At 37.2% G+C, this 13213-nt stretch overlaps 1 protein-coding gene across 4 annotated transcripts in view; it reads right to left on the bottom strand.

The window, feature by feature from the left end:
• Window positions 1–11241, bottom strand: part of LOC128375665 (MAP/microtubule affinity-regulating kinase 3-like) — a 45629-nt gene extending 34388 nt beyond the window's left edge. For all 4 annotated transcript variants that reach the window (XM_053336059.1, XM_053336060.1, XM_053336061.1 and 1 more), the window contains exons 1-2: window positions 10590–11241; window positions 1686–1868 (exon numbers count right to left, since the gene is read on the bottom strand). In XM_053336059.1, coding sequence (XP_053192034.1) covers window positions 1686–1868; window positions 10590–10640 — 234 coding nt within the window. In that variant the 5' untranslated portion in view covers window positions 10641–11241. The remainder of the gene's footprint in view (window positions 1–1685; window positions 1869–10589) is intronic.
• Window positions 11242–13213: the final 1972 nt, after the last annotated feature.

Below are 13213 nucleotides of genomic sequence, written 5' to 3'. Positions count from 1 at the left end.
ATTTCCATCATTATTGCTACATTATATTTTCATGTGTTAGGTACAATAGGACATGATGTTGTGTGATTCTCTATCAAAATCACTGATAGATATAAACTGATCAGCTGTGTGACAGAGAGAGAGAGAGGCGGTCAAACACTGAATCTCACAATGTGTTAAACCTTTAATTATTCACATGGTCAAATATTGGTGTAAAATATCAACATGTAATTGAAGAGATTCAGATTTTAACAGCAGATACTGTGTGTTTAAATATTGATAGATGAACTTTATGTATTATTTAATATTATGAATGTTATCTAGCGTGTTCTGGCTCAGCTTCATTTTATTATTATTACAGGAAATCATGTAGAATAAATCATGCTGATCATGCTATTTACTGAGATTTAATTTGTTTGCCAATTAAAAACACAAATACTCAATAACAATAACATCAAACATCTAACTTCTACTATTAGTGGATGTTAATTGACCTTTTTTCTGATATTTCTTAACCAGCTTGGGTTTTCCTCAGTTTTCAATATTCTGTGATACTTCCTGTTAAATATCACAGAAGTAATTGACGTTCAATAATCAGCCACGTGAGCCAATCAAAAGCTCAGAAAGGAGCTCATCAGCTGACTGAAGGCGAGGAAGTCAGACTAAACCACTGATTCAGGAAAACTCAATCTCAATATTTGGTAAACTTTGACATAAATCTGTCACTCTAACTGTTAAAGCTGACATTCAGACGGTGGTTCAATGTATTTTAAATGAGATTTTATGTTATTAATGAGATTTTGTATGAGTTTAAACTTCATTATTCTACTCTGCTACACTTATATTTGGATTTATTATAGAAAAACTATGAATCTCTAGTTTGGGTTTGACCATTTTTAATACAAACTATCATTCTATCATCTTTATTCTACTAATATTAAAGGTTAACATCACATGAATCTAACATCTGCTCCGCGTAGATTTGAATTTGACCTTCTTTTTAATCCTCCTGTTGTGCTCAGGTCAAGGAAGGAAGGAATGAAGGAAGGAAATGAGGAAGGAACGAAGGAAGGGAGGAAAGAAGGAAAGAAGGAAGGGAGGAAAGAGGAAGGAAGGAAGTAAGTGGGGAAAGAAGGAAATGAGTAAGGAACAAAAGAAGGGAGAAAAGAAGGAAGGAAGGAAGGAAGGAAAGAAGGAAAGAAAGAAGGAAGGAAGGGAGGAAGTGAGAGAAAAGGAAATGAGGAAGGAAGGAAGGAAGGAAGGAAGGAAGGAAGGAGTAAAAGAGGAAAGAAGGAAAGAAAGAAGGAAGGAAGGAAGGAAGGAAAGAAGGAAAGAAATGAGGAAGGAACGAAGGAAGTAACGAAGGAAAGAAGGAAGGAAGGAAGGAAGTAAGGAAGGAAGGAGGAAAAGAGGAAGAAAGTAAGGAGAGGAAAAAAAGAATGAGGAAGGAAGGAAGGAAGGAAGGAGGAAAAGAGGAAGGAAGTAAGGAGAGAAGGAAAGAAGTGAGGAAGTGAGGAACAGTCAAAAAAGATGGGGTTAATTTGACCCAGGAGCCCAACAGGAGGGTTAACCATTGCAGATATTTCATCCTCCTGCTGTTGTTGTTTCCACTCGTCCATGTCATCATCTTTAATATTTAATGATGATGTAACGATAACGTGAACCTGATTTATCTCCACTCAGCCAGCGTCTGGTGTGTTTCTCACCTCTCTCCCGGTGAGGATGTGTCGGGCCAGTTTGACCTTAGCAAAGTTTCCCTTGCCGATGGTTTTGAGCAGCCGGTAGTTGCCGACGTGGGGCTGCTGCGGCTCCTCGGAGCTGCGGGTCCGCACGCCGGTTCGGCCGGAGCGCGCGCTGATCTCCTGACGCCCATTGGTGTGAGACGTGTGCTGTGAGGAGAAAAAAAAAAAAAGGACACACACATCATTATCATTATTACTAGAGCCCGAGCACTGACCAGAGCGAAGAAGCCCTATTGTATCTGTAAAGCGACATGCATGGGGGGGGGGGGGGGGGTGACGGCCCGTTCATCGCTGCTTGCGGCTTTAATTATTATCATTATTATAGATGACGCAGAATCGTTATTATTGTGAAACGTCTACATGCATCAGCGGTGACTCATGTTGACCCACGCTGACATATCCGCTTAGGAAGTGCGGGGCAAAAAAAAAAAAAAAAAAAAAAAGATATTAATAGTGCTGTAAGGAAAAAAGAAAGCTCTCATCCATCAAGCACACAGGTGGCAGAAAGACTCTGGTTTCAGGGCAGTTTCAACATTTTAACAACCAAACACCAGCGAGATCATTTACTATCACTCACTACTGACACTCACTCACACTTACATTTACAAATTACAGTTTTTTTATAATCTGACAAATTCTCTGATGACTAATCCGTTAACTGGTTTATAATTATATGTATACTGTTAGAAAATAGTGAAGAATGTCCATCACAGCTTCCCGTAGTCGTCTAAATGCTTGTTTTATCCAATTAACAGTTAGTTTCATATCACACAAGACAAGAAAAAGGACTTCACATTTGAGAGGTGGGAAGAGATTCACTTTGGGCTTTTTTTTTTATCAATTATTATCAAAATTGCTGCAGATGAATTTCATCTCAACTTGTTTTAGCTTTAAGATAAATATCACAAGCAGCTAAATCTGTCAGATAAACTCAAGTTAACTTATAATCTTGACTGCTTTTATTTATTTATTCTATTCAAGTGTAATACCATCCACATCACGCTACCATAGCTGCATCTTATCTGTCATCTTTTTATTGTATCATCTTTTTTTAGTTGGGTGTGTCATGTTTTTTAATCTGTTTTTAAAGCACAAATGGAGTACTACCTGTAATCTCATTATATCTAATATATAAATTACCATAAAGCTTTCTATTCTCTTCTCTTCTATTAAACGACCTCACATTGGTAACAGATTGATGAACATTTTCTGCTCGGCCGGTTTGGACTGGACTGAACTGGAGAGACGTTCCCCAGTAAATTGGCTCTCACCAATAAATGAAAAAAAGGTCACATTCACACTCGAGTCATTGACAAGTAAAATTGAAAAAATGTGAACAGCGTTGAGAGCAGACTGCAGAGTTATTGACCTCTCCTCTAACTCACATATTTAACCTTTTCTCATCCTGGTTTGTTTTGTTTTTAATATAAATCTTTTTTTTCTGGATAACAGCTGGGTAACTATTCAGCAAATACATCAAATTCAAACTGTATTCATCATTTATTGTCTTCTTTAAACCAACTTTTTGCACAAACTACAACATTTTTTAAAAAGAAGGCATATAATAATTTCACATTATGTGGTTTAGCAGGTGGTGCCACACTCACATCCTGTGGTGGTGCACTCAGACTTAAAACTGAAAACAGGATGTAAAGCAGAGAGTAGATAGAGTGACGCATATAAAAAAAAAAAGGGTTTGAAAAAAGGTTAGTGAAAGTGACAGAGGGGTCAACCCATTAACAGCTGTCTGGATTAAAGAAAAAAAGATAAAAGAAAAACAGCTGTTGAATGATATTTGTCTACTATTACAAAAAAAAAAGGTCTGACTGAGATTTCTAAAGAGTTAACGGGACCTCATCACTGACAATATCTGAATATACTTGTGTGATTTCAGGCTGTAAAAGTATATAAGTATAGTAAGTAAGTAAAGTATACATATAGTATAACCCTAACCCTTTAAATCTGCAATATTAACATCAGATTCAGGTATATTATCATTCTATTTACACCAATATTCCTCTTTTACATCATATTACTATTATTTTACTACATTTTTTACAACTATTTAGGGTTATTCTTTATATCTTCTCTCTATGTTTGCTCTCCACTTGCTGCTGTAACACTGTAGGACTAATAAATCTCATCTTATATGATCTAAATGTTCAGTAAAAACTTGATTAAAGATGAGCTGGAGTCTATTATCGAGGCTCTGTCTGACAGCACCACCAATGTGATGGACATTGATTTTTTTTTTTTTTTTTAGGGAGGGGGGTGGGGAGGGTTGTTTGCTGGCATGTGTCGACCCCCTCCACCGAGCCATACGCATTACATTACATTAAAAAAAAACAAAAAACTGATAGATACTCGGTGTGGCCTCGGTATCGACTAGCCTAACCTCAATGCTTCATTAAACAAGGGCAGTGTCCTCTCTCTCTCTCTCTCTCTCTCTGTGATCTGCCCCGCCCCAGCTCAACCCCTACCCCCCCACCCCCACTCACCCTGCCCTTACAAAGCTGACCCCGTTTACCCCTGCAAACGACACTGATGCGGCTTCATAATTAACAATTAAAAAAGTGCAGATTGTCATACAAACATACAAACAATTAAATCCAGGACAGAAGAAGAAGAACAGGAATATAAAGTAGCGAGAAAAACATCACATCCACAGAGCTCCAATCCAACTTTTTAAAAAACACCTCATTATCACACATTTATGTTTAATTATATAAGCTCATGTGCAGATATTACACAGACTATGGAGGTCTCCTTTAAGGATATAATTATAAATAGGAATACCACGCAAGATAAAGTTACTATTAGGTAGGACAAGGTCACCAGCACCACAAACTCAACCTCTCTCTCTCTCTATCTCTCTCTACCAAGTATATTTTATTCACACTGTTAAGAGTAAGGTCTCTTTAAATCTCTCCCTCTCTCTCTTTCCTCCTGCTAAGAAAAGAAAAGAAGGTGCACAGACACACTTTAAGTCAGTAAGAGAATATTTTAGGACTTCCACGGCAGATAGCAGCTGAGATAAAAATATCATCGGCTAGGTTTAAGGTCACAGCAACGTGAACAACACACACGCAAAAAAAAACAATCTTCCACTAACAGCTGATTATAAAAGAAAAGTTGTTTTTTAAATGTTCTTAAACTAACAAATCCTTCCTCCTCTCCTCCCCTCCTTTTTCTTTTTCTTTTCCTGTTCATCCGGCTGACGACTTCCTGTAATGCCTTGTTTTCTAATTTGATCTCCCTTTTCTTTTCTTTTCCTTTTTTTTTAAAAGTGGAGCGGTTACTCACAAGGCTGCGGTGTCTCCTTGCCGCCTGGGAGCCCGTCATGTTTCAACAGGAAAACACTGATGATGCCCATAGAGAGAGAGAGAGAGAGAGGGAGAGAAAGAGAGGGAAAGAGAGAGAGAGAGAGAGAGAGAGAGATTCCCACCACACCAGATTTTCCCCCAACTCTCAGAGCCTCAGAGCCCCGATAATAACCAGAGAGAGAGAGAGTGAGTGAGTGAGTGAGTGAGTGAGTGAGTGAGTGAGTGAGTGAGTGAGTGAGTGAGTGAGTGAGAGAGAGAGAGAGAGAGAGAGAGAGAGAGAGCAGGACTGAACAACGTCAAGCCGGTGACAGACAGCAAAACCAGGAAGTCAGACGCTATCCTTTCAAAGCAAAAGCATCTCATTGGCCATGTGTCTACAGAGTCCTGCCTCTCTTTTATCTGTCAGCCTGGCTTTAGATGAAGGATGGTTTAGTCTTTTTTTTTATTTAGATTTGTTTTGATGTTTTAAAATGTTATTTTATTCATTATTATCATTCTATGAGTTTTATCTTCTGTGTCTTTTGTCTTCTGATCTCTTTTTTAACCCAGTTTTAGTCTAGCTTTTATTCAACTTTGTCTCTTTTATTTCATTTTACTTTTGATTTGTCTTTTTTTTTAATCTATTTTAACCTACTTTTTTTTACTCTATCTTTTAATAAACTTTTTTTCCTTATTATTTCTATTTTATTTTATTTTTTTTACATTTTTATCACTCTTATTTTTATTCCTTTTCTTTATGTTCTCCTCAGCAGCTTTTTAGAGGCAAGGCACATTTATTTGTATAACACATTTCTACAAACATTTTCTGGCAAAAATATACATTTAAAAAAGATTTAAAGTATTTAACTGAAAATAAAATGAAGCTAAAATAGAACAAGACAGATAAAACAGCTTCATTAAAAGTTACAGTGCAGTTCAAGATAGATTTAATAAAAATCACAAACTGAACAGTCTTTAATAAAGTTCCCATCAGGCTGTGTAGAAATAAAACCTTTAATCCATCATAATCTCCTCTACTGTGGTTTATTATCATTATTAGTATTAAAGCTGCAGCTAACATTTACTTTCACTATCCTTTATTTACTTTAACTAATCACGTGGTCAATAAAACAGCTGATTACAGTGAAGTGAGCCTGTTTAAGCCAGTGAAGAACATTTATAATGTGTTTTAAACTTTCACTTTTCAGCCTTTTATCTCTTCTTAATGTTTCTATCTTCATCTAGGATGATGAATTTTACTCTCTGTACTAGTTTGCTCTTATTTTATTGCAGTTTGAGCTGTATATAATGTATATATAAATAAAGTTATTATTATTATTATCTTGAAATGTCTCAGTTTGTCAGAGGCACAGTTCAACACCCCCACCCCCCCCAAAAAAAATGCCATTTACTATGATGTAGGGGAAAAGAAAAACAGCTGATTCTTCCCATTTCTGAAGCCTTAACCATTAAAAGGTTTGGCATGAAAAATGAAAATAATTAAACGGTAGTTGCTGTTTCATTTTCTTTCTAATTCATCTTTTAACTAACTAGCTGATCCTGTTCACTGCCAGCTATTCTGACAGTTGATTTATAGTTTTGAGTTATTTTTTTAGAGGAAATAAATATTTTAATTCTCTGATCCCAGCTTCTTAATGTTTCTATCTTCATCTAGGCTGTTGAATTTTACTTTGTGTACTAGTTTGCTCTTATTTTATTACAGTTTGAACTGTATACTATGTATTAAAAAGGTGCTATATAAATAAAGTTATTATTATTATTGTCTTGAAATGTCTCAGTTTGTCAGAGGAACAGTTCAAAGCCCCAAAACATGATGTAGGGGAAAAGAAAAACAGCTGATTCTTCCCATTTCTGAAGACTTAACCGTTAAAAGGGTTTGGCATTTTTTGGCATGAAAAATTAAAAACATGAACACTGCCAGCTATTCTGACAGTTGATTTATTGTTTTGAGTCATTTTTTAGAGGAAATAAATTTAAATTGTCTGCTTCCAGCTTCTTAAGTGTGAATATGTTCTGCTTTCTTTTAGTCCTCTATGACAGTAAAGTAAATATCTTTGGTTAGCGGGCTGTTAGCTGGACTAAAAGCATCTAAAACACGTCATCTTGAGCATTGGGCAACTACTCTGAACTAATCAATGTATTTTTTAAATCAATATGAAAATGATTGATAGCGTTAGCCTGACTGTTTTCTTTTACTGCTTACAGTAGCTGAGTCGTCTTTCCACTTTGGTCAATCTTTAAATCTTTAACAGCTACTGAAGTGGCACCATTTTTTTTTTCTTCCCCCTAAAAGGATCAATAAAAGTTCACCACATCTTATCGACCTCTGCGCTCTGTTTGTACAGTTTTAAGTCTTATCTCCGGCTGACTCTCTGCCGCCTGCTAACGTGATGAGTCAGGAGATCTAGTGACGATAGACGTTACGAGGCTGAAGTTGCATAAAAATAAATAAATTTAAAAAAAGGGTTAACTGCTGAATAGAAACGCAAAAGTCCATGTGAGAAAAAGTGCAAAAACAGCAGGTAAATATTTAGGAGAAGAGAAGCTAACCTCCAGCTAACTACAGGTGAGTTACAGCTCCGCTCTGGATCAATGGCATATATTATTTAGTCGATTAAAGTAGCTCACTTTGCCTCATTTACCCCCATTTCCTTTAGAAGAGTCGATATCCTGTAGCACCAAAACAATCAGTGAATATCAATGAGTTTAATCGTCTAGGGTGAAACATTAGGTGTCAAATTAAACTCAATCAAGAGCTATTTTAAAGGGAGATTGCGCAATTTATGGTCCCACATATCTATCAAGCAAATCTACAAAATCAACTGGTGTAAAAAGGCCACACATATCCATATACATATACATATCTCGCTATCTTCTGACATATTACAGCCTAAAATGACAGATTAACCATTTCAGTCCTGGATTAGTGCTTTGAAAGGAAATTTTCAGCTACTTTTCAACCCTCAATTCAGACTACGTCCCGCCTGTTAGAGACTCATGTACTGCTGATGTTACATACTCTCAAAATGCTGTTTCATCCGGACGTTAAATAAATATATTTAACATTTTACATTCTGTGTGAAAGTAAAAAGCTAGACAGTAAGTTAATTATTTAAAGTCCCCCGGTCCACTTAAAAATATGGTTCTGTTCTTGTTCCTTCAGTCGGACGTTTCCGCCTCGCTGTGCAGACTCTGTTCTTACGTTCATTTACTCAAAGTGGAAAGTTTCTCTGAGCTCATTGTGAGTCTGATTTTAATGGGGAAAGATTTATGACATCACAACTAGTTTGGAGAAGGGCTGGGCAATATAATCAACATCATATTGATATTGTGATATGAGATTAGATATGGTCTTAGAATAAATAATGATATTGCATAAGTGTCTTTTATTGGTTTTAAAGGCAGCATTACAGTAAACTGATGTTCTGAACTAACCAGACTGTGATTATCTATCAAGAATCTCATTGTGTAAATATCTTGTGAAAGAACTGATAGTCATACCTACAATGTTGTTGGGATATAGAGGTAATTGGTCAAATATATTGTGATATTTGTGTTTATTATCTATATCGCCCAGCCCTAGTTTGGAGGCAAAGGTGGTCCAATATTCAATAGGTCAGGGTATCAGGAATCAATCGAAACGTCTCCCGTCAAACAATACCTGCAATCGATACTTTTTGCACCCAAAGCTAGAAAATATGAAGTCTGTGATGGTGAAGACGCGGTGAGTTTGAGTTCAGCAGCCAAGATGCCACCTAAACGCTCTGAAGTGTGGCAACACAACACGTCTGTAACACCAAATAAAAACAGAGAACACTGATAATCTGATTTAACACTTGGTTACACATGGAGAAAACTTATGGGTGGAGAAATGCACTGTGTTCACAAAGCCAACATGACTCGCTTCACTACGTTACTTCAGGTAAGATCAATAGTCAGTAGACTTCATTAGAAAGTTGTGTAGTAGACGCGCGGAGTAAAAAAAGCAGGAGCTGGACCAAATAACTAACAGCAGGAAAACATCCATACGCTGTACCTCCCCATGCAGGTATAGACTCAAGTCTGAAGAAGAGCAGTTAAAACTACACCTGCATTAGGAGCTGCAGTGTGCCGAGCTTTTTCTACTAGTAGACTTAATGACTCATCTTTAGTGCGTTAAATATTAGATTTTATTGAACTGAAAAATGGCTAGCTCTACTGGGCAGGGTTTGTGTGCTAGTTTGCTAACTTTTCCCTGTAACCAGCGACTTCCATCAGAACAGATGGATTTATAAGTATGTGAGACGTACGCTGTGACCCACATGCTGATTTTGAGCATTCTGTATTTTAAGACCTTTACAATGCATTTGTGCAAAAATCAAATCATTTATATGTGGAGGAGTTTGTGGCTTTTTATGCTATCTAACACTTCTATTTACATGATAGGCATCGAATAAAGTAGCCAATTGGTTTCAGTATCACTTTAAAGGGTACTTGGATTGGTATTGCTATCACAGGTTTTTAAACGATACCCCACCCTATTATTCAACTTCCACAGGTGTGTCTTCACTGCACAAACACTGAGAATAAACTCAACCCTTGCATACTGATCTGGGTCAAATTTGACCCATTTTTACATTTGAGAGCTGTCAAAACACCCTATACACATTTCTTTTAGCCAGACTTTTCCTAATAAGACTCACAGTATACAAAAATGTTAGTTTGTGTGCAGCTGATACATATTTCTATATATGCAAATGTCCAAATTTGACCTGTATTCATTAAAAAATTCAAAAACTTGTTGTTGCATTCATCATATTCTATAAAATGTTCTCCCAGACCATAAAATAGTGATTGTAAATGTCTGTTTTCCATAAGACTAATCTAAAATGTATTAATGACTGATGGTAATTGGTGTAGAGACTAATTTTGAGACAGAATATGAACAGGATTAACAGGAGTGTCCAGCTGTTATTTTTATGAGATTAAACATGTTTAGATTCTGGATGTTTAATAAGGGAGAAGCAGATGATGTGATTTTAGGGTAATTTAGGTCATTCAACTTTTTCAGACACACATTATTGTTCAAAGAAGAGTATTTTTTATCTTATCTATCTAATCTTATCTTCGGAGGCTCTTTAATGTTTAAAACAATAAAAACACAGATTTCACAGATTTGTCATAATTTGAAAAATCCTAAACCGGAAGCTCTGATTGTTGCCTTGACGACACTTTTTTCCCTTTTTTTTTTTCAGCCAGCAGATTCTGTTTGGTCACGAGGGGGCGGGTACTAGCGAAGCCCATATTTGGAAGCTGAACGGTTGAAACGTTTGAGTGACAGCTGCGTGGAGCCAATCAGCGGGCCGGGGACAGAAATCTACTGTTGCCTGCCAGAACAACCAGCAGCAGGCAAAGTCCTGTAGTTTTTGTCCGTGGTTGGGCCTAAATATCCTGACTACGTCCTGATTACCAACAATCACATAAAAAATAAAAACTACAAAGAAACAATTTACATATAAATAAGCCAGATAAACAACCCTTTTAAAAAATATATACATATACTTACACTTTCCGTCACCTTCTCGTTGACGGTTGGCAAAGGAGTTTTTGTTGACATCTTTTTTTTTAATTCGTCCGTCCTTTTTAATAACCAGCCGTCCTCCGCCGACGTCCAAAAAAATAGCCGAAAAATGATTATTATTGCCTTTGCTTTGCAGCTCTCTCCGAGGAAACAGTCTCAGCATGGATCGTGACAATTTTTTTCAAAACCCAAAAAGACCGGACGTGTTAAAGACACCGAAAAAAAAAAATAATAGTAATAATAAAAAAAATCCTTTACTCTATATTTACATGGCTCGTACACTCCGTAATCAACCGTTAAAATCCAAGTCCCGGTTTGTCCGTGTGAGTGTTTGAGTCAGTGAAGCTAACTAAACGAACCGTTAAGGCGCTGTCGGTGTCGGTGTCGGTCGCCACTTCCAACACACACACACACACACACAAAAAAAAGAAAAAGAAAGAAAAAAGAAAAGAAATATCGCCCTTTAGGCTCCCTGTTCACAATTATATATCAGTCTAGCAACGAGCCATGGCGTCTAATGTCACCCGTCGATGTTTCTTGAAGGGGATTTAGCAGGTTTCAGTGGGTGAAATACTCGCAGTCGGCTCGGTTTCTTCCATCTCCGGCGGCCCAAAGTGAAGCTGCTCTGTCTAGTTTTAGGTGGGGACCCAAAATGGCTACTCAGCGGCTGGGCTGGATTAGGAGGCGTTCACGGACCGCTCGCTGGCTCCGACATAAAAGAGGCGTTCATTTAAAAACGTCCATTATTTTCAAGATCAACTCATGTTTTCTTTCGTTATCTGCGTCGACTAATCGCTTCAAAAGTGTGATTTATTTCCTGAGCTACCATGTGCTATTAGTGTGTTGTTTTGTTGTTTTTTATAATCATTTTAAATAGGTTTGATATTAACTTTATTGCTGCCCTATATAAATGTATTATTATTATTTAAAAAACAGAAACAAACAAATACATTCATACAGATTATATTATATTATATTATAATTTATTATAATGTATTATAGGGGAGAGTGGGGGCAATTGTAACACTTTTTACTTGTTCTGTCTTAACTCACAGACATATATATGTGCTCTAATTAATAATGCAGTTCAAATGTTTTTATTAATAAGGACAAGACTATAATATTAGATTTAATGCAGGAAGTCAGAGTGTTACAATCGCCCCCTGTTACAATTGCCCTCGGTCTCCTCTATTACATTATATTATATTATGATCAATTTCATGATTAATTCTGACGTTTATTTCCGCATCTGGTTAATTGAAATGTATTAGATTGTTTAAAAAACCAACAGAAGCAACTTCATTCATATAGATTAGGATTATATTAGATAAAATTTGATCATGAGATTAAATTACACATTAAGAAAGATGACAACTCTCCGCATTTGTAAGATGATATTTTACTTGATAAATGTAAAAAAATAAGGAAAAGTCAGAAACACAATTCTGCTGTAACATTCATTATTGATCAATCTACCAGTTCATTTCATGATGTGTGGTTCCTATGTCTGGATTATGATGCTTTCAGGGACCACTCTTGAGTCTTGAGTATTTTTTATAAAATATTGACCAACCAACCGTTGCATTCATGAATTATACAACAATCTTCTGTCATTTATATTATATACTTCTCAATTAAGATTTATCAGTCTGTAAAAAAACAGCAACAAACGACTCAATTAATACAAATTAGGATTACGTTAGATCAGACATTACAAAAAACAAACAACTCTCCGCTTTTGTAAAACCACGCAGTAAAAGTTTTTATTTTTATTATCAGTTATCACAATTACAATTCAGGCTACAACTTTCATTATTGATTGATCTACAAATTATTTTCATCATGTCTGGTCTGTAAATCTGGATTATGATGCCTTCAGGGACCACTCTTGGGCTCCGACATAATTATTTTGTGTGAAACCCAAGGCCTTTTTCAGTCCATGTATCACATCTACAACACCCATAGTTAGATTTTATTACATAACGTTTCCTGCTTGGATCAAATACGTAAAGTACGGGTTGATGGGTAGAGAAAAGAGGGATAAGAAGAGGAGGAGGAAGAGTATACAGCCCAAAAGACCAAGCCGCCACAACACTGACAACGGGCCATTGACGGCTTTACAGTGATTATAATGTCAATTCCTGGGGCTGTGTGGTGTATGGGACACATGATATTGCTCTTAAAGATGCCAAGGATGTCTTGGGGGGAGCAGGGAGGCATTGCTTGATCACAGTTGCCCCCCCCCCCCCCCCACCCCCCCGGTTCTTCCTCCTCTTGGTTGTAGCTGGGAAAGCACCGCTCTGACGTGGCTGGTCCTGGTCATTCCCGAGGGAGACATCTGGGTTTTGACTGGGGGGACAGGGAGGCAGTGTATATCACGGCTGGCCATGACCCCTCCTTGACCCTGCGGTAACCGGGAAGGCAGTGCTTCTGGAGTGGGTTACATGGGTTAAGCCTGGTATATAGGGTCCCTCGAGCAGTGAGACCAAGAACTTCAGACCTGACAGTATTGGTCTGTGGTGGTCAAGTGATAAGTATGTGCCTCCCCCCCCCCCATGTAGGGTGTGGTGGTCCAAGGCGTGGCCCGGTTTCATTCATCCAACAGCCCA

This window comes from Scomber japonicus, chromosome 16, assembly GCF_027409825.1.
Source record: "Scomber japonicus isolate fScoJap1 chromosome 16, fScoJap1.pri, whole genome shotgun sequence".
In the NCBI taxonomy this organism is placed as follows: Eukaryota; Metazoa; Chordata; class Actinopteri; order Scombriformes; family Scombridae; genus Scomber; species Scomber japonicus.
The sequence above is the reverse complement of the archived record's forward strand: the minus strand, read 5'-3'. Positions and strand labels throughout refer to the sequence as shown.